Consider the following 22,220-nt stretch of genomic DNA (forward strand, 5'->3'; position numbering starts at 1 on the left):
TGCAGTCTGCATTACTATCATTACAACAGGCTTTTACCGTGACGGATATTACTGCTAAACATCTCCACAAATGCAGTTAATCCCCAATTTTTGTTTCAAGAACTTTAAGATAAACAAATTACTGGGAAAAATGTTAACTTGTTGGTTGGATGCTTGGGAGTAAATTTAACTAATGGACGACTGTCCGACCACCACAGCACTTGTGTAGAAATGTCAGAAAGAGTGGTGTCAGGTCAAGAGGTCATTCATTTGGACTCTCATGTATGGTAGTTCCTTTAAAAAATATCAAATCACGTCATTTTAAAGCTGACTCTTTTTTGCCTTTATGTCAGCATTTTTTTTGTAAATGATCATTTTCTTTCCTTTTCTGTCTCTTTTTCTTTCAATGAAACAATCACAAGCAGAAATAGTGATGCACCCATCGATATTCCATTAGAAACCAACAGCGTTTTGGTGTTTTTAACAAGTTCTTGTGGTATTTTTCTGATTAGTATTTCTTTATTCTAATCATTGTGAATCAGGAGCCGAGGAGAAAATGCCGTTGGAAGAAATATCTTATTTATTAAGTATAGAACATGCTGGGCGGGTCACAAGCTCCCTGCTCTGCTCCATTCTAATAATCCACTCAAATAAATCCATTAACGTCTTTTTTTCTTCTTCGTCTGACCTGGAATCTGGATCTAAACTGTCCACCTGGATAGCTCTGATATCGTTTTTGTTCACCTTTAATGTTAGCTTGGGCTTGTGAGAGCTTGTAAGCTATCAGAACAAAGGGATGACTGGAAATGAGTGCAGGCTTACTCCATACCAACAGTGTTGCCCACAACTTATAGGTGAATTTCTAATCATATGAACTCCTGCTGCTCCGCAGAAACTATGTCCTAGAAAACAACACAGGCTTTTAAATTTTGGCTAAAAACAACATAATCATTATTAAAGGACCACTGGAAACACTATGAAAATAGATCAAAAGATGATTGGAGTGGGACTTAATGGCCTAAATAACACACTCTTTTTGACACACTGGAACTCCTTGACCATTCATGTGATCATCACAGTGGTTTTTCATGTTGACTTCGCATCGTTATGCAGTACATTACTTACGTAAAATCTTGCATAAAGGCACAAGGCTGAACTTCTCCTCTGGAATCTGCTGAATTGCATTTATTGTGTGAAGACTCCAAGAGCTGCAGTAGTGCAAAGAACACGTTATATAGGGTTAATCCCTTCAGGGGTCATAGGGTCATGCTGGAGCCTATCCCAACCACTACTGGACAGGTTTACCCTAGATGGATGGAGTGTCCACCATAGGGCGACACACACCACAATAGTGCTGCAGTTACTCATAATTATAAACACATTAGTGTTTATTGAACTAAATTTAAAACAATATTTTATTGAAACAGTATCATTCAACAATGAACTTTCCTGACATGCAGAAGTCTGCTGACACTGTTACAGAGACACACACAGATGTCCCATTTTTTCAGCAGACTCCTGGCCAGTTGAACTCCACCCTTAAGTAAAGAGGGTGTGCTGGTCATAAAGCTTTCCTCGTGATTCATAGTCCATCCAAGTAAAACCTCCACTGTCTCCTTCCTGCCAGGGAAAAACTGCAGTTCTTCAGTTCTTAGACTTAACAGTGCAGCAGACACAGTTGTGGATTTCACCGAGCTAAGGCCAAAAAATATAAGAAAATTGGTGTTTGTACCGCCCCCTTCTGGCCTACTTGGCTCACTGCAGTTTCACGATTCCTGATGTGAAGAGGGGACCCTGGAAACTGTCAAGATGGCGCCCAGACATTGGCCGGAAGCGGCAATTCCACAAGTTTTCAGAATTGTAGCACCTTTTATTAAAACTTTTTAATGTGACTAAACGGTAGCTGTTATGATATCTGGGAAAAAATGAAGTTTTAGTGTGGAAGATGAGTTTAAAATGTGGGCAAAAGACAAAATTGATATGAAAAAAAGGGTTCATATTTGTAAAACTGTCAATCCTTTTACATCGAAGCTTTAGCTCCCATGTTTACATTCCTTCTACTACCGTAACTTTTCATCCCTTAATGCAATCAGCATGAATCAGCTTATTCTGTCGCGGAGAAAAGCAACTTTTTTGTCGGCATGCAACATTTTATATTAGTAACATGTTGCATATCAATGAAAAGTCGCTTTAAAGTGCTGCTTCCGGGTGCAAAGTCGCTTTTGTGTGCGAATTAGCTGATTTACCTTGATAGAGTCACGGTTTGTCATAGGGCTTAGTAGGAATTGACAGAGACATCTCCGGTGTTAAAGGTTTAAAGCTTAAAATCGGAAAGAAAATTAACTGTTATAGGATTTCCAGTTAAATAAGTCTTTTTCGACAAGAGAATTATTTTAAAAAAAGAATGTTTTCCAACAGAAATGGGGGAGAGAACATGAACTTCCGGTTCCGGTGAAAGATTCTGGTTCTGGATGTCCGGGCGCCATCTTGTTGTCTGCAGCCAGGTCCAGGACTGATGTGACAAAGTAAACATTGCAGAGCCAAACTCCAAAACTCAGAAAACTTTTATTTTCTGTGGTCTAACATTATAAGAAAACAGTTTTGCTCAGAAAAAGACAAAAAAAATAACAGGTCTTCTTTAGGTGATGATCCCAAAGACACCTCTTCTGCTCTTGTTTTGCACTGACTACATAAATATGTCACAACCTAAATTTTCAAGTGAGCCAAAGGCTTCGAAATCAGTTCATATACAGAAACTGGGACAGAAAAGGACCTGCAGGAAAATACGAAGAATGAAAAGACGGGAAGAGAAACTCGTGGAGACTCAGAACTTTAGGTGGCGTGTTTGCTTTCTGTCATCGTTTTAGTCAATTGGAATATTTGCCTCTATAGGCATCATGGCTGCACACTGAAAGGACTTTTCATCTGAACCTAGAAGGGAGCAAACATTGGAAACTGTCACATACATCAGTGCACCACAGGCCTTTCCTGAGCTCCGTGGATATTTTTTCATTTTCTTTTTGTTTTTGTTTTCCATCTGGGTTTTAACATTCTGGTCGTATTTTTGATCACATCTGAATTATAAGTGTAGAACAACAGTCCGTAATTTTAGACTATATGAAGAATTACAGCTGTAAAAATGGCACAAAAATGTTGTTCTTAATTGTTTGTTCATGCAGCTCAGTCTCACACCCTTTCGCTTTATAGAGATGTACCAAGCAGAAGAAAAAGCACAAGTTTGTGATCACATTTAAAAAGTGCTGAGTAAGCAAACAGGTGGTGTAAAGCTCAAACGGAGGCTTTCAGCTAATGAGCAGGGCTTAAAATAGCCATCCGTCAGTGCAGCAGGAGCAATGAGGCTGGGGTAATGTTAGACACCTGCACCCTGATCTGTTAAATGTTTTAGCAGCTGCAAGGCGAGCTGGAAAACTCTTTGTGGAAAAAGAGACGGTGAGAGGAACGGTTTCTGCTGGTGGAGAAATCAAACGTCCCCTAAAGACCACAACAGGACAGGAAACCTTCAAAAAAAAAACGGCCTGCTTCTCCTCAGCTCTGTTTTCGGTGTCTTGGATTGAGAGGTCCAGTGTTCATGGATGGCTGGACTCCTCGGCCACAACCTACATGCTTAGGTTGTGAGGAAAAATCCAACATGCAGAAAAGACTGTTCTTTTTCTGCCCACGCACTCAGACTATGGAAGAAAGTCTCATCCAATCTTTGTGTGATAACTGAGAACTTTTGTTTCCATGGCAACTGTTCTGCAGATATCCTGCGTCGCCCCCCCCCCCCCCCCCCCCCCCCCTGCAATGAGATGCGATGATGCAAGGCCAGCAGCAGCCGTGTTAATAGTTACAGCAGTCAGAGCACGAGCCAGTGTGAGACGCACAGCAAATGAGAGAAGAAACCTAAACGCACTGATAGAAGCAGGAGCTTGAATGTTTTCAGACTGCATAAAAGATTACACTGCCTGACAGCATGACAGCAGTATAAACAAAAGGGAAACTCTAAATTTCTAAGGTTTTCTGTGGAATCCTTTCATGTCTTCTTTAACTATTGAGCATTAGAAATGAAAAACGTTCTCCAGAAAAGCAGGAATGGAAACCGTCTTTTGTTTTTAGCCTGATCGGATCTCTGTAACTCACCACCACGTTCTTTAAATGAGATAACCATGGAGCTTTGCTGCTCTATTAGCAACAGGTTTAAAAAAAAAATCTTTGTTCCACTTTGTTCTGTGGATTTAAAATCTGCTTCTTTAAAAAATGACTCGTGCAAACTATTTTTGTAAAACGCTTTGCTAACTTTGAGTCTGAATGTGCAAAGAAAACCTTCAGATTCATTTAATTTTTTGTGAATTTAAAAATGGTTAAAACTGATGTCTGTTTGAAAATCAGGGAGATTATTTAAAGAAAGTTTTCAAAAACTGGAAAACTGACACTCAGGCTCTAAATGATACATTCAGAAATCTCACTTCTGTTTGTAAAACTTATTTCAAATAAAAATAGTGAGAAAAACAAAAACCACAAAAAAAGGAAAGCTTATAAAGAAAAATACATAATAATGAAAGTGTCCAGTGAAAGAAAGAAGACATTTCAGACTGTTGATGCTCTTTTGTTGTTTTGAACTGCATCCAACTTGAATCCATCCATCCATCCATCCATCCATCCATCCATCCATCCATCCATCCATCCATCCATCTCACCTCAGTCCTGTGTGGGGTCATGGGGGTTTTAGGAGCCAATCAGCTGCCTCCAGGTTAACTGTCCCTCACAGAGTCAGAAAACAGTCCTCTCAGATTGTGATGTTTAATTCCTTCTCTCATTCTATTTCTTTTCTTTGCCAGGTGTTGGTGCTGATGCTGTAACCACAGTGAGGAGCGGACACGCCCTGTTTGATGCTCTGAAGTGTTCGAGTGGGAAAAGCACAAGTGAAGAAGGTAGGAAGAAAGCGGATAGTTGAAGGTTAAGTAGAGGGGAAGATGTGAAGGAAGTCTAGATCCAGCTTCTGGAAGTGAAGTGAAAGACGTTAGAGAGAAGAGCTGCTGTCTGAATTGGAGAAATCCATTCCATTGAGATAGAAGTTGGTCACATGACAGACAGAAAGAGTGTGAATTTGGGGAGATGTTCAGTGTGGAGGCTGGAACAGGAGGCTCCTTTTCCTTTCAGCGCCATCAGGCACCAAGCGGTGTCTGTATGAGGCTTAAAGGAGCCTCTCGTTGTTGCTTCTCCTCGCTGGACTGCAGATGAGAGCTCTGTGAAGGAGGGCAGTTGCATAAGCGAGGCACTTTGCTCCACTTCCATGCTGGCCGGCTCCAAACGGTATGTGCGTTTGCATCTAAGAGAAGCCAGCACCGCCAAGCACACTCCCCCCACCCTTCTTCTAGCAGCTTCAGCACATCATGGATGACCCGCTCACGCAGGCCTCTCTGCACATGAAGGCAGCCATGTTAGCCTGAAAGATGGACACGAGCTTGAAAAGACACAGAAACTCCGTGAAAAAGAAGAAGTTAGGCAGGATGGAGCGCATCAGAGGAGGTTTTTTTTGTGTTTTTTTGAGGAACCCACTCTGACGTCAGAAACTAGAAGAGAAAAGGATTTTTTTTCTGTGACAAATAAAGACTTCAGAAAAAGTACTGAAAACAGCCTCCACTTTATGCAGCAACACCACCACCAACAACACCAGCAGCAGCAGAGCAACATCTACAAACCCAGCAAGGGAAACCAAAAAAGAAGCGCAGCGGGCCATCCGCCGAGCTGATAGAGCAAACCACAAGTCTTTAAATAAAAACGAGAAGTGTGAAGGACACAAACCGAGAGACAAAGAGAGAAAACGCCAGAGCAGAAGTTTGCATCAGTCTCTGAGAGTCACAGTGGGGCTCTGAGTGGGGCTTACCGGGGATCCGATCACAGCGGTTTCAGGACCGATCACAGCGGTTTCAGGACGCTGAGGGGAGGAAGGTCAGAGGAAGACTGCAGGATCAGAAACTGAGGCCTGAGACAGAGACCGGAGCTCTGAGAGGAGAAAGGGGTAAGAAGAGTGCGTCCAGCAGCTTTATTTCCTGCTTTCTGAGATCAAAACTGCGTCCTGCATGAGCTCACTGTTGTTAAACCGAGTGCACAGAGCCTGTTTTTCTCCATCTTCATCGGAGGAGAGCCCATTGCCAGGCCAACCGTATCCTGGCAACAGTCAGCCGAGCTCTGCTCTCAGAAAGGACCGCACGCTGTTCCTCGCTCCCTTTTCTGCGCGTCGGGTGGAGGTGGCGGGTGGGAGCCTGCTCCACCAACAATGAGCTCTTCGCGCATCAGAAAGTTGGTGGCCTGCAGCTCAGCTGGACTCTTCTGCAATCACCTTGTCAGGCTGAAGAATCTGGATTCATGAATGCATGAGACCTGCTCGGGGAGAAGCAGGTGGTGGAAACGTTGAAGTCGGGTTTGATGGCGGTGACTCAGCATTCAGCTGGGCCTGGCCTCGCATTCACAGGCAGACCTGTAATCAAACAGACGCAGTCCTCATTGAAGCGACCTGATGCCGGCTTCTGCGGCGTCTCATAAACATATTAACTCTGATCATGAATCATTCAAACCCGGGGATGCTGGCGGCCCCCGCTGTGCACTAATGCAGACAGTAGGGAAGCAGAACTCGGCAGCTGCCTGCCCCCGTCCACCAAATGAAAGATAATGAAGGAAGGAGGCTTTTGAACTTGACAAGTGAGACTCATCTTGTTTGATGAGAGTTTGGGCTGCATTTTTCATGTAATGCACACATTTGGACCAATGCTCCAGTTTTTAATTCTTACACTGGAGACATGTTCCAGTGTAACAAAAGAAAAATGTTCTCTGAAATCCTCTGAAACTGACAAACGTAAGAACGACTAAACGTTTACAGAAGATCAGACGGTGAACGGCACATTTTGGATTTCTGTTTCATAGAATCGTCAAAAACAAACTAATGAAACAGGTCTGGACTTAAACCCTTATGTCTGCTGTTTTAAATCGATTATTTAAATGATGTGATCACAGGAACATGTTAAAGTCAGACGTGACCTCTGATCAGCGACACATTTCTTTATATCTGTGATCGTCACTACACCTCTTTAAAGTCTCCATGTGTTTTGGAGACATGGTTGTTCCACACTGTGGGTTTTATAAGGCTAATGATCAGCATGTTGAGGGTAAAGACTGCAAGAACTTCTCCAAGCAGTTTAACGTTGCTAGAGCTGCTCAGAGTATTCTGAAGCTCCACAAGAATAGTAAAACGCCGTATTCTTATGTAGCGCTTTTCAGTCTCATTCACACACAATGGCACTAACCTACAACAAGAAGTCTCTTGCCCAAGGACACTTCAACAGGCAGGGTGAGAAATGCAATCTTCTGATCAAAAGTTGACCGCTATACCTCTGTGCCTTGGCTGAACCAACCTCCAACAATGAAGCTGTAAGAGCAAAGCTACAGAGCCGGGTTATTACCCGCAATGGAAACCTGAATGACTAAAAGAGAAATTAAAGGTCAACTCCAGGGTCCACGAACATCTGGTCCATCATCCGCAGCTGATGGAGCCTAAGAGGACTTCATAGATACGACTAAGGAGGAAGGAAATTACACAAAAAAGTCGAACTGCCGTCCTTTAGAGAGACGAGACACAAGTGAAGTTTTTTGGAAACATTTATTTGTTCATAAAACAGAACTTTATTCATTTCACAGAGGAAATATTCACCAGAAATCCAGGAGAAATTCCACCATTTCATGGAAATAAAGGAAGAACATAAACCAAAATACCTTTTGAAACGATCCCAATTACAAATCGGAGTCAATGATGTGGAGACAAGCTCAGCAGAAAGGAGTCTGTGTGCTTTGATGGAGTTTAAAGAAACAAACCTGAAGCATCAGGACTGTCCAGCACTCTGGTCATTTTTTTGGGGAGGAGGAGTCAGCTGTGTTGTCAGCTGTGAGGATTCACAGTCTTTATGTCGCCCCTTAACATTCACACCGCGGAAAGAATTAAACAAAGTAATTAAAATATAAATACAGCAAAATATGAGCATTGTTTGACATGCAAGGCTGTAACGCATATGCTTGCGTGTCCATAGACTTCTTATTGGAAGTGGCCACACCAACCCATGTGACGCGCGTTCAAGAACGCCCTAAACCCATTCTTGAATGCACATTTATCCTACAGTGTTATACTGGACATGAAAAGGACATACTTCTTCTTTTTATCTACTGTTTACTTGTCCATGTCTGCCACCTGCAGTTGGAAGAGACTTGATCTGAGATGTCAAAGCGGTGCAAATCTGGTCAATCCTGATCCAGGCTTTGTCTTTCACAGCTCTATTCTGATATATGAAAGACATCATGTCCTGGAATTCCGGCCAATTTAGTGAGCGTTGATGCATGCTGGTTTTTTCCAAAGACTTCTGGGAAATTTCTACAGGGAGTCGATTTTGGAATTGTAGATTCGGACAGCCCTACATAATGGTGAACGTGCAATATAGTGCACTATGGAGTGAGTAGGGGAGGAATTCTGACACAGCCATTAATTTCTCCTTATTGATCAATTTTCAGACAGCTGGGACTTTCGTGAATTAAAACGAACGCCATCCATACGTCACTACCAAATTTGTTCAAATTTCGGTCGGGTTTAACTCTCAATGTGCGTTCAGTTGAAGTGCATTTTGTACGTAGAGACGAAAGATGGTCCTTGAATCGTACTTGAATGCGGATGCCTGAAACCCGCATTTATAAATGCGGCCAAGTAGACGTTTCAATGGAAGTGACCACTTGAACCCGTGCTGCTGAGGGCGGCGAGATTGCAGCAATTTTAAGGAAGGTTTGTTTCTAAATGTTAACCCAAAACTAAATTGTCACTTAGATTCATTGTTATTTTTTTTAATTGACTGCCATGGTCAGATAAATAATTTAGCAAAGTGGACTTTTGAATAACCTGTAAAGTGATTTAAAAAGAATTGATTTTGACGTCAGGAGAGAAGGAAGACAGGAGGATTAAAGAAAAGTTGGGTGACACCAATGAACAGCTCGGCCAGCTTTTATTCATCTGACCGTGGGTTGCCAGGTTCTGTATGCATTTTGTTGTTTCCTCCCGTCCAGGTCGCCAGCCATGGGGAACCTCATTAAGGTCCTTGGCAAGGATTTAGAGAACTGTCCACATTTTTTCCTGGACTTTGAAAGTAAGTGAGCGTCGGGGCGTGTGCATGTGGCCGTGCACTGTGAGTGTGGAGCAGAAGTGTGCCGTGGGAGGTCAGAGCGTGGGACAGGGGGAGGGCATGTGCGGATGCAAGCTGCTGAGTTGTTGACGGCGTGATGGAGTGTTGTTCAGGGAGGGGTTTGTCATTATCAGATGCTCTTTAGTCCCACTCTCCGTCCTGTAATGGTGCAGATAGGTGTTTATGTCCCGCCCTTCCAATTATATGAAGGACGACAAACATGGGAACAAATCAAATTCACAATATTTACAAAATAGCATCACTTTAGCACTTCATCATATCAAATGTGACTGCAGCAGCTAATTTGTTTCTGTAATTTATTACTTTTTGAAGAAAATATCCATCGTTTTTGGTGCAAAATTCCACTGATATCATCAGCTCATGCTAACTATAATGCAAATACAATTATTTTTTCTATGATCCTATTTACTGGAGAAAAAAAGAGTGTACAGAACAGATAAACAGGTGCAACAACAAATGTTCTTCCCCACATGCTGTTAAGCTGTTAAGTTGCAGCTGGATGCCGTGAAAATATGAATTATTTACAAGCCGATGTGCAGACTACATGAAGCTTTTAGTTTAGCATCTTACAGTGTTAAAAGAGAAGAAAACAATCATGACAGTTGGTAGTTATGGGATGTCATGGTTGCTTAGGTAAATTTGCTTTCCAGGTCTAATTTTCAGAACAAAAATAAGAATAGAAAGAAATCACATTTTAAGTCCTGATTATCTTTACAAATGTGTTAGATTTTAAAACATGTGCAATCAGAAAACATGAAAAGTGGGTTGAGTAAAAAAAAAATCATCTACCTGGTTAAGAACAGAAGTAGTGGAACTAGGATGTGGGATAATTTTGATGTTTCAAGGCTTCCATGTTGGAATTTGGTCAGTTAAAGCAGCACCAATGACTGTATATGAGAACTGGATGGAGTGACCCCTCCCCCATAGCCTTCCAAACAGGAAGTAGTTGCTGGTTCCAAGAAGCCCATAGACTTCTGTAGAGACACAAACAGCTGTTAGTCAGTCATTCTGTTGGTCAGAATAAACATTCTTACTCTGATCCGTTTATTATCTTGTTTTTGACAATCCCCTTTCTCACATTTTTTCTGTATTTCAAATTTATAAACTGATCAACCAGATGTTTCAATAAAAGTAGGTGATCTTACATTAAACGTTCAAAACATTTGATTGACAGAATTTCTCCAATCTGCTTTCAAGTAGTAGGGGTGTGGCCTTCCAACAAGCTCACTCCTGATTGGTGAGAATGGCTGTTAAACAAAAGTAGACTTAGACCGACTTGGATCAATCAGCTTACTGATGTTTGACGTCTGGTTCCAACATGGCAACGTCCATATCGGGGCAACAGAATTTACATCATTTGGTTCGAGCCGGAAGTAAACTACTTTCTATGGGGGACGTCATACACACTGCCTCAGTCCAGTTCTCATAAACAATCGATGAATCAAACAGAGAAATGAACAATAAGAGTTTTTGAAAGAACAGACTTGGTGCTTTTATCCTGTCTTTACACCAAAAAGTATGAAATTCAAAGGAGGGGTGCACCTTCAACTGAATTGGTTGGTCTCTACCATTGAGCCTGAATTTAGAAGAGTGGGACTAAAGGAATCCCCGTGTCCAGGTAGCCATGCCTCCCCCAAGGCGAACTCCCACCACGCCGTTCCAACAACCAACCACTTATCCGATCCCCCACCTCAACACACACAACTCACACGTTCACACACCAACGTGCGCACAACCCCCGACACCCTGCCCTCCATCACCCACAGACTTCTCCCCTCTCTCTGTTCCAGGGGGCTCATGGGAAACCTCCTGAAAGTGCTGGCTTGCGCCGAACTTGAGCATGGCCCAATAGTTTTCCTTGACTTTGAACGTGAGACCATCCGCTTCTTTTGTTTGTTTGTTTTAAGTTACCTGTTTGATACCTTTTGCCTTTTCTTTTTTTTGTCATTCTGATCATCTTAGCTAACCATTGTTCCACCTCTGCTCCTCCTCAACACCTCCTCTTGTCCTCCTTGGTCTTAATCTTTTGGTTTCTGCTCAGGGGACTAACATTTGAGACTTACTGGGCTCCTCTCTAAAGAATCTTCTTCAGATCGTAGTTGCTGCTGCAACAAAAAGCTTTGATATCCTTAAACAGTGAATGTCAGTCCTCTCAGCCATTCTTTTTCGTCATCATCCTCTTCTGTGTGTCTGACCGAGGTGTATCAGCGTGGCTCCCACTCTGAGTGACAGACTAACTGTCCTTTCCCCTTCGTCTTCAGTCCTGTGGAAACATCTATCCTAACAGCTCTTTCCATGCAGCAGTAGATTCTCCCAAAGTCATCGCTAAGAGGTTTCCTCATACAATCATGGCGGGAGATGTGAAGCAGATCAGTACATTTTCAAGCTTCTGTCTAGGTTTACAGATATGAATATTTAACTGAGACGTGTCTGATCACTGAGCTAAATGCCACCAGCCCTGCTAAAAGTCCTCAACTCTAAGTTTTGGAGAAAACTTCTCCCTCCCTTCTTGGCTTCACCGTCACAGCCTGAAAATGTACTGATGCTTTCAGAGTCACTTCTGGAGAAAATCGTTTAACAGAACACAAACGTACTAACGTTAAGATGCAGACATTTAGCACCCTGTCTCCACATGTTCTGCTGCTCTTCTGCCACTTTCCTTCTTTAACAGCTGTCTTCTTCCTCCTCCTTTGGTGTGTTTCACTAAAATGCTCACTGCTGGCGAGAAGTTTCTGCTGTTGAATCTTCCCGCCTTCTTTTATGATGCATGTGATTCAGTCCACTTCAAAGCAAGTGGAATGAGCATCCGACCTCTTCCTCTTTCTCCCCCCACGCCCATGTGAGCCCTCCCTCCACAGCTGGGGGGGGGGGGGGGGGCACACACCTCTGTCACATAGATACCAGGTTGCTTTAACCAGAGACCAATGACTTTCATGTCTGCCGAGTCAGTGAAGCCAAATCGATTGACAGCTACACAGAGAAAAGAGAACAGACGAGACATTTGGGTAACATGTGAAGAGAAGAATTACGCGTGCGCCAACGTTTCTACATTTGTCCTTTTACAGAACATGATTTGAAGCATCAGGAGCCAGAGCTGCAGTTAAGACTTTCTGTTCTAAATGAAAAAGAAAAAAAAAGTCTATTCTATTTACCAGAGGTGTCCCGAAATCACATCACCTATCAAAGGGCAAAATAACAATCTGTTTTTAGCTTTGACTAACACAAAAATGTTAATACTTTTGCTTCGGGGGGGGGGGGGGGGGGGGGGGGGTCCTAACCTCCACAACCACTTCCAGTTTATTAAGGATACACTCTGATGAAAACTGTGTTTTTAACATGTTCTTATGGCCATTTTCTGATGATGGATATATATGGCTTTTTGTCCACAGCCTTTTCAGCTACGATGCTCCACATGTATTTCATGAATTTTTGACTAAAACCACAAAGCCTCTTAGAAACAATTACATTTGAGTTGGCAAATAGAGAAATATTATTGTTCAAACAAACCTTTTTTTGGATAATAAAACTTTATTAGCATCAAAAAAGGGTTTGCGTCTCCAGGTTCACTTTTCTCTCGTGTGGCCCCAGAATGTTGAACAAAAACAGACACAAGCTGAAAAAAGAAAAAAAAGAAAAATAAAAGCGTGAATGATGCCAAATTTCCCCTGACTCCCGTCTCGCTGCAGAGAAACCCCTTCAGCAGTAGTGTTGCTGCATGCAGAACGCCGTCTGGACACGACTCTGCTTTCACTTTGCACCTGAGTCACAGACATCAAAGCAGGAGACCCTCATCACTCAGGAGAACATGACCTACATCGTGTTTCCTCCAACTCTCATGGGTGCGAGCTGAAAGCAGAAGTGTGACTGGGTGGAGTCCTGCAGCAAAAACTTGAAGGTAATGCTCGATTTTCAGCTGGCAGGGGGACAATTCAGCCCTCCAACCTGCTGTGTCCCCCCCCCCTGTACATTTTTTCAAAATTAAAGCTTAAAGAAAAACCTTCAGGGGAAGTAAAAACCAGTGAGAGGGAGACGATAAGTCTGTATGGCGTCTAATGGAGCCAAAACCCCAAAGAGGCCTCAGAAGTCCTGCTACATGGACTACAGTCCGAAGAGACTCCAGTGATGAAGTTCAGCCTTCATGAAAAATATTTTCTCAGAGAATCAGACCTCACTGTGTGACAGAGTGTGCCCCCCTCCCCCCCAACCCTGAAAATATGCAGCTGCAAAGCTTTTTGATTCTGAATCGGGGTGAAATTTGATGCCGCCGTGGAACCGCTCAGAGCATCTTCTCCTCAGTTCTTCCTCTCTTATTTTCTCCTTTCTCACTCGCCTCCTCCCTAACACCTCCCCTGTGCTCTGGCCCCTCCCCTCAACGTCTGTTTTCCTGCATCTGGCATCACACTTCCCGCTCCTTCTCCTCGCAGATGCCCAGCCCACAGAGGCGGAGACGGCCGTGTGGAACCAGGTCAGCGCCGTGCTGGAGGAGGCTCACGGGATCCTGGCGGAGCTGCAGTCCTACAACGGCGCAGGGCAGGAGATACGAGAAGTGAGGGCCGGGCAGGCATGGGCAGGGGGCGGGCAGGACGCAGCGTGACCCTCACCAGGCCAAACACTCTGGTGCCAGGGTTTGCAACCTTCAACACTTAAAATGCCATTTGGGTTGATTTCTCACAGACCAACAAAGTCTTTAGAAAAGTAATACACTTATTTGTATTTATGTTACTGATACTTTTATGACAAATGTTCAGAAAATGTTATTTTTGGTTAAATTTAACAGAGAAAATAGCATTTTTAAATAGTATACAACTGAAATAGTATGTACATTTTGATAGAGGTTTGGGTGACTTCCTGCCATTCTGCACCGGGTAGTATCATTTTAATGCAACAAATTTAATAGTAGGTAGTATGTCAGCAGTGATTTAGAAAATAAAAAGACTAGACACCCCTTATTAGTTTGTGGTGCTTCTCAGCCAAAAATTGGTTAATCTAACAAACTAAAAATAAATCAGTACTAATTAAGTGACCCTCACCGGATAATAAATTGCACTCAAAATCTTTTTTTTTCCAGATCTGCCTTATAATCTGGTGCGCCTTAATTCTGGTTGTGCTCACTGAGCTTCATTTGATTTTCTGTGCTACATAGCCTCCAAACGTCAGTCAAAATATTTGACAGTAGTAAATACAAAGCTGCACCACTTGACGGGTGACTAGAGCATTATGGGTACTGTAGTCAGGAACCTCATGGAGTGATACGGATACAGTGCTTCAACTGTTTGTGAATGACTTATGTGACTGTTCAACTTTCTTTTTTTATACAGCGCTTCAACACAATAAAAATTTGAAAAAAGCGCTGTACATTAAGAGCTAAACACAGTTAAAACACATTTAAGAAATAGATTAAAAAAAACATACAAATATAATAAAACATGAAAGTAGAAAACACAATTAAAACTTAAAAGTATGAAAATATGTTTGTTTTAAAACAAATTTAAACTGTGTAGTTTTAGTTTAACCAAAGAGCCACAGTGGAGGGGTCAAAGAGCGTCACATTGACTCTAGAGCTGCATGTTGCAAAAGCCTGATCTAGTGTCACACAGAAACTCTCCCAGCTCGATAATGAATTCCAGAGTCTAAATATTATGCCAGACTAACCTGAAGGATTGGAAGTGGTCAAATATTCCTGTCAGTGCTGCTAATTTGAGGCCTTTTTGAGGAACTGAAGAAATTCTGCTTGATATATAAAAAAAAATCTATAGTCATCACGTAAAAAAAAGAAAATTATTATCACTGGAGTTAAATTGTGCAGCAACAGAGTAACTTCTGCTTTAAAGTTATTTCACTTTATACTAAAAATGTCTGAAAGGCACTGAAATCTTTTGATTGTCGATAAAAACTAGCAGACCCGCAAAGGGAAGTGGAAAAATGTTCAGCAGAAGCAGAACTCTTCTCTGTGAGTAAAAATAAAAGTTTCCACTCCTCTGCATATTGAGTCCATCAGTAGTTATTTCTCTTAAAATGCAGTCTTTGCAGTAAAAGGGTGTCTCTGATGTGACATTTAAAACAACGTCTGCCCCTCCTCTCCAGGCCATCCAGAACCCAGGAGACCTGGCTCTTCAGGAAAAGGCCTGGAATGCTGTCTGCCCCCTGGTGGCCAAGCTGAAGAGGTTCTACGAGTTCTCCCTCAGGCTGGGTGAGCATCTCTTTCTAGCACAGCACCAAATGATGGGGTACACCTGTGTCGCGTTTCAGCATCAACACCAGGAAAGGTGGTGCAGGAAACAGGGCCAAGTGGTGCAATGACTGTCGGACGGGTTGAATTCCTCAGCATCTCCTCCCCGCTCTCTCTGATCCAGCAGCTAGGCAGCCGTTGCTACGGCAACAGCTGTGCATGGCTGTCCGGCACTGATAATACCTCCATCTCGGGGACGTACTGTTCTCTGCGATCTTTGGTCACAACGTATCCGTCACAAACGCCCCCGGCACATCCACAGAGCGTCCAGCCATCTTCAGGAAAGGTTCAAGAGCTTCCGCCCAGCCTCTCTGAATCATCAGAGCTCTGGGGCGACAGCAGGAGGGACACCGGGGCTCCGGCCCAGCCCTTTCAGATTAAACACTTGAGTGAAGTATTTATAGAAGCTGCTCATCCATTTTTGATGCAGAGGAAGAGATGAGGCCCCAGGAGGCTTCAGGTAATGGAGCCTCCTGAGGTCCGACTCCGATGTGCTGCAGGATGCAAAACCAGCAAAAAAGGTGTAGTTGGAGACCCTGTGTGGGGCCAGGGAGGATTCAGAGTGTTTGGGTGTTGTAGCTGTGTGGTCAGACACCCTCCCTGTGTGACATCCGTCCAGTTCACCCAGTTCTGTTATGAAGGTTCTGCTGTTCTCTCCTCATATATGTGACCGCAGGCAGGTGAGTGACGGGGAGGTATGCTTGTGTTTGCAGAGAATGCCCTGCGCAGCCTGCTGGAGGCGCTGACGAGCCCGCCCTATGCTCCCATGCAGCACCTGGAGCGGGAGCAGGCCCTGGCCAAGCAGTTCGCAGAGATCCTGCACTTCACTCTCAGCTTTGATGAACTGAAGGTGAAAAAATCCCTCAGCTGGTCCTCCTGCATGTTTGAGGCTTCAGCAGGACGACAGGAGGTCCCTGCTTCTATCAGAGATTCAACCTTAATATATTTTCTCCAAAAACCAACACTGGTTAATCTACTACAAAAACACATCCGGTTCATTAAAATCCTATTTTAATCCTACCACTTGATCAGTTTGATAGGGTAGTCATATTTTATTTTTTAAATCATTTTTTGAGTTGTTATTTTGCACATTTTTTATCACTATTACCCAATTTCTTAAAGATTTACGATCTTATTTTAGCTATACTCAGGGCACGTTTACCCCATTGTTCATGCGTTTTCTTAGCTTGTTCTGCATCTGTCATCAATTGGCAGCTTTTTGCAGATGCGTTTGCAGAACTTTTCTGTCTTTAGCTTGTTTTGGGTTCAGCTGTTTTAACTTAAGGCAAAAATGTGAAGATTTTTAGCTTTTAATCTAAACTAAAGTTCAGTCAAACATTTTTCTCAAGAAACACCACATTTTTCCCCCTAATTTAATCAAACAGATCAATGATTTCAGATATTGAACAGATGAATGGAATTGAAGCTGATTTTCTGTACAGATGACAAATCCAGCCATCCAGAATGACTTCAGTTACTACAGGAGGACCATCAGCAGGAACCGGCTGAACAACCAGCAGGTGCAGCACAGAAAACTCTGGTTCTTTTTTCTTTATTTTTGTCATCAGCACATAAATGTTTGATTTGTTTGGGTGCAGCTGGAAGCAGAGAATGAAGTCAACAATGAGATGGCCAATCGGATGTCCTTGTTCTACGCTGAAGCAACGCCGATGCTGAAAACTCTGAGTAACGCCACCACCAAGTTTGTTTCTGAGGTACCGCCTCCAGCATGCAAGGCTTCCCCTCCCACTAGCTTACAGCCCCTCACACCCCCAACCTAACATTAGGGGTGCAATATCAGAGCTTTCCAGCCGTACAGTTTTGATCCAGATTCCAATTCAGACAAGGAAAACAAAGATCAGTTCATGGATCTATTCATCTATAAGTGGATGATCAGAATGGAGCAGAGCAGGGAGCTTGTAATCCACCCAACGAACTTTGCGTATAACAACTACGACCTTTTTCCAACGGCTGTTTGTCTGCTCCTGATTCACTACAGTTTCAGTTAAAAATGCAATTTGAAGGTTAATCTTTTTTAATAAATATCCTCCATCTTCAGAAAATGCCACAAGAAGGCGTTAAAAACACCATTTTCATTGGAATGAGTCTTTAACAAATGTTAACCAAAAACATTGGAAATATAAAAAATGTGTTTTAATTTCAATGAGGAAATGACTTTTACAAGTGTAATTTTGTTTGATTTATTTCCTTTTCTGTGTGAATCTGTTGCAAACTACCTTGTGTTTATTTTTATTTTATTTTTTACAAATGTATAACATTCTCTCTATTCATTATGAATGAGTGTGTCAGTGCAGAGTTGATCTGGAAAATGTTTGCTCGCATCGATGGTGGGATGAAAGTAGCAAAACAAAAAGAAATCTATGTATTTTCCTTACTTTGCAAAAGTACAAAAAAAAAGGCTGGAATACCAACGCAAAACTTCGACAAACCTTTTCCAACACAAAATACAAATTCTGATGTGTGAAAAACTGAACAGCTTTGACTTTGAAAGTTTAGAGTTCTCAAAGACTTTACGTTTTTCTGATCAAACTGTTGAATGTGTATTGAAGCATTTTCTATTATTTCCTATTTTATTAATTCTTTTTGTTTACATTTTTTACACAATCAGCAACAGTAAAACCCTTTTGACCAAGATGCTGTAAATTCCCATCATTCTCTGCTGCTCGTCTTCTTCACCTCCAGCTTGAGGAACATTTTATATTGGGAATGGAATGAAAAGAAGTCAGATGTTGTTCTTTCTGGTTTTTCCTGCAGAACAAGACCCTCCCCATAGAGGACACTACAGACTGCCTCAGCACCATGGCCTGCGTCTGCCGCGTCATGCTGGAGACTCCGTGAGTTCTGGCTGTGCTGTAGCGTCCAGCGTCTTTTCTCGCTGGCCGTTCTGCTCAAACCCTCCGTGTCTCCTGCCTCCGTTTCAGGGAGTACCGCTGCCGCTTCACCAACACCGACACCATGCTGTTCTGCATGAGGGTGATGGTGGGGGTCATCATCCTGTACGACCACGTCCACCCGGTGGGGGCCTTTGCCAAGACTTCAAAGATTGATGTGAGTCTCCAAAAAGGGTGGAAGAGGAAAGTTGATTTGCTCCTCAGATCCTTTCAACCCCCCTGTCCCCAAAGACCCCCCCCCCCTCCCTGAACACCCTTAGAGAGGGGGCATCCAGCATTTTTGTGGTTCAGAATAAAGGCGGATAACGTCTTTATTTCTGAGCTTAGCCTCAGAAAACCTCAAAATCCAGTCTTTTCAGTCTTCACTCATTTAACCCATTTTCTTCTTAAGATAGTCTCATTGTTAGGAGAAGCTGCTTTCATTTTGTCTAAGCAAAAGGTCACTGTTTTACTGTTTGATTTCAAATAAAAACCAGCAGATTTCTGAGACATAGTAAACTCAGCAGAAAGAGCCAAAGCAGATTCTGTGAAAGATCAGCGTCATCTGTCTGTGCCCCTCCAGATGAAGGGCTGCATCAAAGTGCTGAAGGAGCAGCCGTCCAACAGCGTGGAGGGACTTTTGAACGCCCTGAGGTGAGACGCACAGCAGACGAGGCGGAGCCGGCGCACGGCGGCAAAAGCTCACGCCTTCTCCGTTCATTCCAGGTACACAACACGACATTTAAACGACGACAGCACCTCCAAACAAATCAGAGCCCTCCTGCAATGAAGGAGGAGACAGCAGGAGGAGGAGGCTGAAGATCCAGCCAGAGGCTGGCTGAAACGAAGAAAATCATCTCCAAATTAAAGCAACCTGCTGAAAACCAGAAGAGGAATTTAATAATATATATCGTCAGCTGTCCATCATTCTGTCTCTCATTTTGTAAAGTAAGAAAAGAAAAAATATAGATATTTATGAAAAGAGAAGAGGACGCCGATTTAGAGAAGAAAGGATCAAAGAAGAAGATTTAGTGGGAAACTGGTCAAAACCAGAATGAAGGAATCCAGCAGACCCCCCTCAGCTGCTCCCACCTCCACCCACAGGTGAGTCTCGAGGCAGTGTGATGGACGCCGTCCGGAGATCTGCCTCCACCACAGGGGCTTCACTTTCTGCAGCTGAGGGACAAGGAGGAGGCCTCCATTTGTACTCCAAATCCATCCATCCATCCATCCATCAATCCATCCATCTTCAACCAACTTCGTGGTTTCTGCCTCCCAAAAGAAAAAGAATCCTCTGCAACGCTTCAGCACAAATCCTGTCAGAGTGGGCTGCCTTTACTTGAAGAATGTCCTTCACTTTCTGCGTCCTTCTCTCCATGGTGCTAATGTGCTTCAGATATCTTTTGGTTTCTTTCTGTTTATGATCAGTTTGTCTTTTGCACAAAATCAGCCACAGACTTGATGAGAAACCGCAGCCGAGTGCCAAAGCTGTCCGGTTCTCCATCCAGGAGATCTTTTTCACTCATGTCATGAGAGGCAAGAAAGACAGGAATCATTAGAGGAGGCAAAAGCAGAAGATCTGCCAGTTTCTGTGTAAATATGAGGATCCATCAGCTGCCGTCCAGGAGAAACACCACCGGCCTTTTCTCTCCACGGGACTCTCAGCCAAGAAGGAAACTAAATTCAAAAGAAGTGCTTTGGCTGTCTGTAGTCCTTAGGCTAGAACTTCATTTGATCCGATGATATATTTTCTATACGGGGGTGTGCGCTCAGACACACTCTGTAGAAATACATAGCTGGCATGTTGTAAAAGTTGGCTCAGAAATGTGTAAATAAGGTGTTTTTATTCATTTTTAATTGTTCAGTGATGCTGAAGTTGGATTTGTGTCGTCTCTCGGAATCACCACGCATTTGGCTTGGACCATTGGACTTGCCGTAGTCATAGGTTTCAGAAGTTCTGCTTCATTATGGCCAATGAGTAACAAATGGGGGGTGGGGTACATTTGCTTGTTTTTTTGTATATTTTGTGCAACAATAAACTTGTCGTTTATTACATTCACCCACTGAAGTTTGTTATAATTTTCATTATCAAAGAAGACAACAAAAAAAGAAAACACTGGAAACAGTTTCAGCTTTGAGCCAACTACCCCTGGCTGCAGCCTGCAGAATTGCACAACATAGTGGAACGCTGAAACGCTGAGGAATGTGAACATGCTGTGGAATGTTAACCCCGCCCATGCTGAGCCCATCTTAGTATTATCCTAATGCATTCTTTGTATTCATGATCCCTTTTTCATTGTATGTTTACCTTACAATTACCGGTATGAAGCCCATTGAGACGTCTGTAATTCGAATTGGCGCTAAATAAAAAATTTTTTTTTATTGAATTAGAGAATTTATCCAGTGATTGCTGTCTTCTTATGCCTTTTACAAGTTTCCATGTGCATGTATTAGGGAGTTAATAAATTTTGTCTGGCCTCACGGACTCAAAAAAATAACTCATTGGATGAACTCAATTTAATTGTGGGCAGGATTTCCATCCAATAAATATGAGTAACCCCACCTCAAAGAAAATTCTTCCATGTAACGAAATATAATTGAGTCAATTGAACTTAATTTTTATCAAGAAAGGCAAGGGGAAAAAAACATGCAAAACATTCTGAAGCCAGCCTTGAACTCAGAACCTCTGGATGTTAAACCCGCTAACTAACCAGTGAGCTAACACTTTTGTGATGTCATAGAGCCGCCGGTATAAACAAATAGATTCATTATTTACACGAATGAGGCTCGTCGTGTTTCGTCTTATTGGGAGAAGCCGAGTTGAAACGATTTCATGCCACAGTTCGTTTTTTACGTGGAAAAAACGAACGAAAGTTTTCACTTTTGAAAAGTCGAAGGATTTGAAGGACCAAAAGTCAAACCAGGCATTAGACGAAGGAGTTGAACATTTTAATAGTTGAATGGTTAAAATATGTGAAAAATTGTAGCCGTAAGATAGCAAAAAGAATAAATAAAGAGAAACAGGGAAACAGCATTCAACAGCATGCCCCTTACTTGCACTCAATTATTCTGGATTACTGGAGTTCTTGGGGAAACTATTAATACATTTTGTGTTAGGTGAATTAAATGTAGATACATTCTTTTAAAATAAATATTTTTAAATAAAACAAACACAATTTTATTGTGTTACATGAAAGAGGGGCTTGAATCATTTTTTTGAGTGATAAAAAAAACATTGCACCATTCAAATTTTCCTCCCCTCTGTTCTCTTTCTTCCTCATTTAATTACCAATGACACAAAATATGCTCCACTTATTCTTCCCCTTTCCTGCAATCACAACTGCACTGACGAAGGTGAATCAAATGCACGGGCTCAACGTGGGCGGGGTTAACATTCCACAGCGTGTTCACATTCCTCAGCGTTCCAGCATTCCACTACGTTGAGCCGTTCTGCAGGCTGCAGCCAGGGCTTACTCGCTTTGAGGCCATTTCCTTCTCACAGCGCCCTCTGCTGGTCACACAGTGTTTTCGGGGTCAGGATTTGTCTATAGACAAATAGACTCTAAAGTTTAGAGTCTAAACTAAATGAATGGTGGAGGAGCAAAAATTATATTATTCCGGAAAAAATATAAATAAAAAAGGTTACTATATATACAGATTGCATTCAAATAAAACCTTTCGTGAATTAAAAAAAAGGGAGGTGATTTTCATTCTAATATTTTTAAGAACTACAAAAGCAAAGAACTCCAAACAGGCTGGGCTCTAAACTCATATGCTCACGAAAACTATAAGGGCTGCAATTAAAAGTTGAAAAGCCACAGTGTGTCTATTTGATAGACATGATCCGTTTGATTTATGTGCTCATCACTATATCCAGTCTGTTTT

At 42.5% G+C, this 22,220-nt stretch overlaps 1 protein-coding gene across 5 annotated transcripts in view; it reads left to right on the forward strand.

Moving 5' to 3' along the window:
- Positions 1–20,394, forward strand: part of LOC101166565 (protein FAM49A) — a 31,487-nt gene extending 11,093 nt beyond the window's left edge. The window contains exons 2-13 of one of the 5 annotated variants that reach the window (XM_011480901.3): positions 4,818–4,910; positions 9,079–9,158; positions 11,006–11,085; positions 13,640–13,761; positions 15,300–15,405; positions 16,158–16,294; positions 16,887–16,964; positions 17,043–17,159; positions 18,220–18,299; positions 18,387–18,513; positions 18,919–18,989; positions 19,062–20,394. In XM_011480901.3, the coding sequence (XP_011479203.1) occupies positions 11,013–11,085; positions 13,640–13,761; positions 15,300–15,405; positions 16,158–16,294; positions 16,887–16,964; positions 17,043–17,159; positions 18,220–18,299; positions 18,387–18,513; positions 18,919–18,989; positions 19,062–19,125 (975 nt within the window). In that variant the 5' untranslated portion in view covers positions 4,818–4,910; positions 9,079–9,158; positions 11,006–11,012 and the 3' untranslated portion in view covers positions 19,126–20,394. Of the gene's footprint in view, positions 1–4,817; positions 4,911–5,610; positions 6,002–9,078; positions 9,159–11,005; positions 11,086–13,639; positions 13,762–15,299; positions 15,406–16,157; positions 16,295–16,886; positions 16,965–17,042; positions 17,160–18,219; positions 18,300–18,386; positions 18,514–18,918; positions 18,990–19,061 lie in introns of those variants that run through there. The other 4 variants (XM_004073878.3, XM_011480902.3, XM_020707145.2 and 1 more) reach the window with 4 other exon arrangements.
- Positions 20,395–22,220: the final 1,826 nt, after the last annotated feature.

The sequence above is a fragment of the Oryzias latipes genome, chromosome 11 (assembly GCF_002234675.1).
Source record: "Oryzias latipes chromosome 11, ASM223467v1".
Lineage (NCBI taxonomy): Eukaryota > Metazoa > Chordata > Actinopteri > Beloniformes > Adrianichthyidae > Oryzias > Oryzias latipes.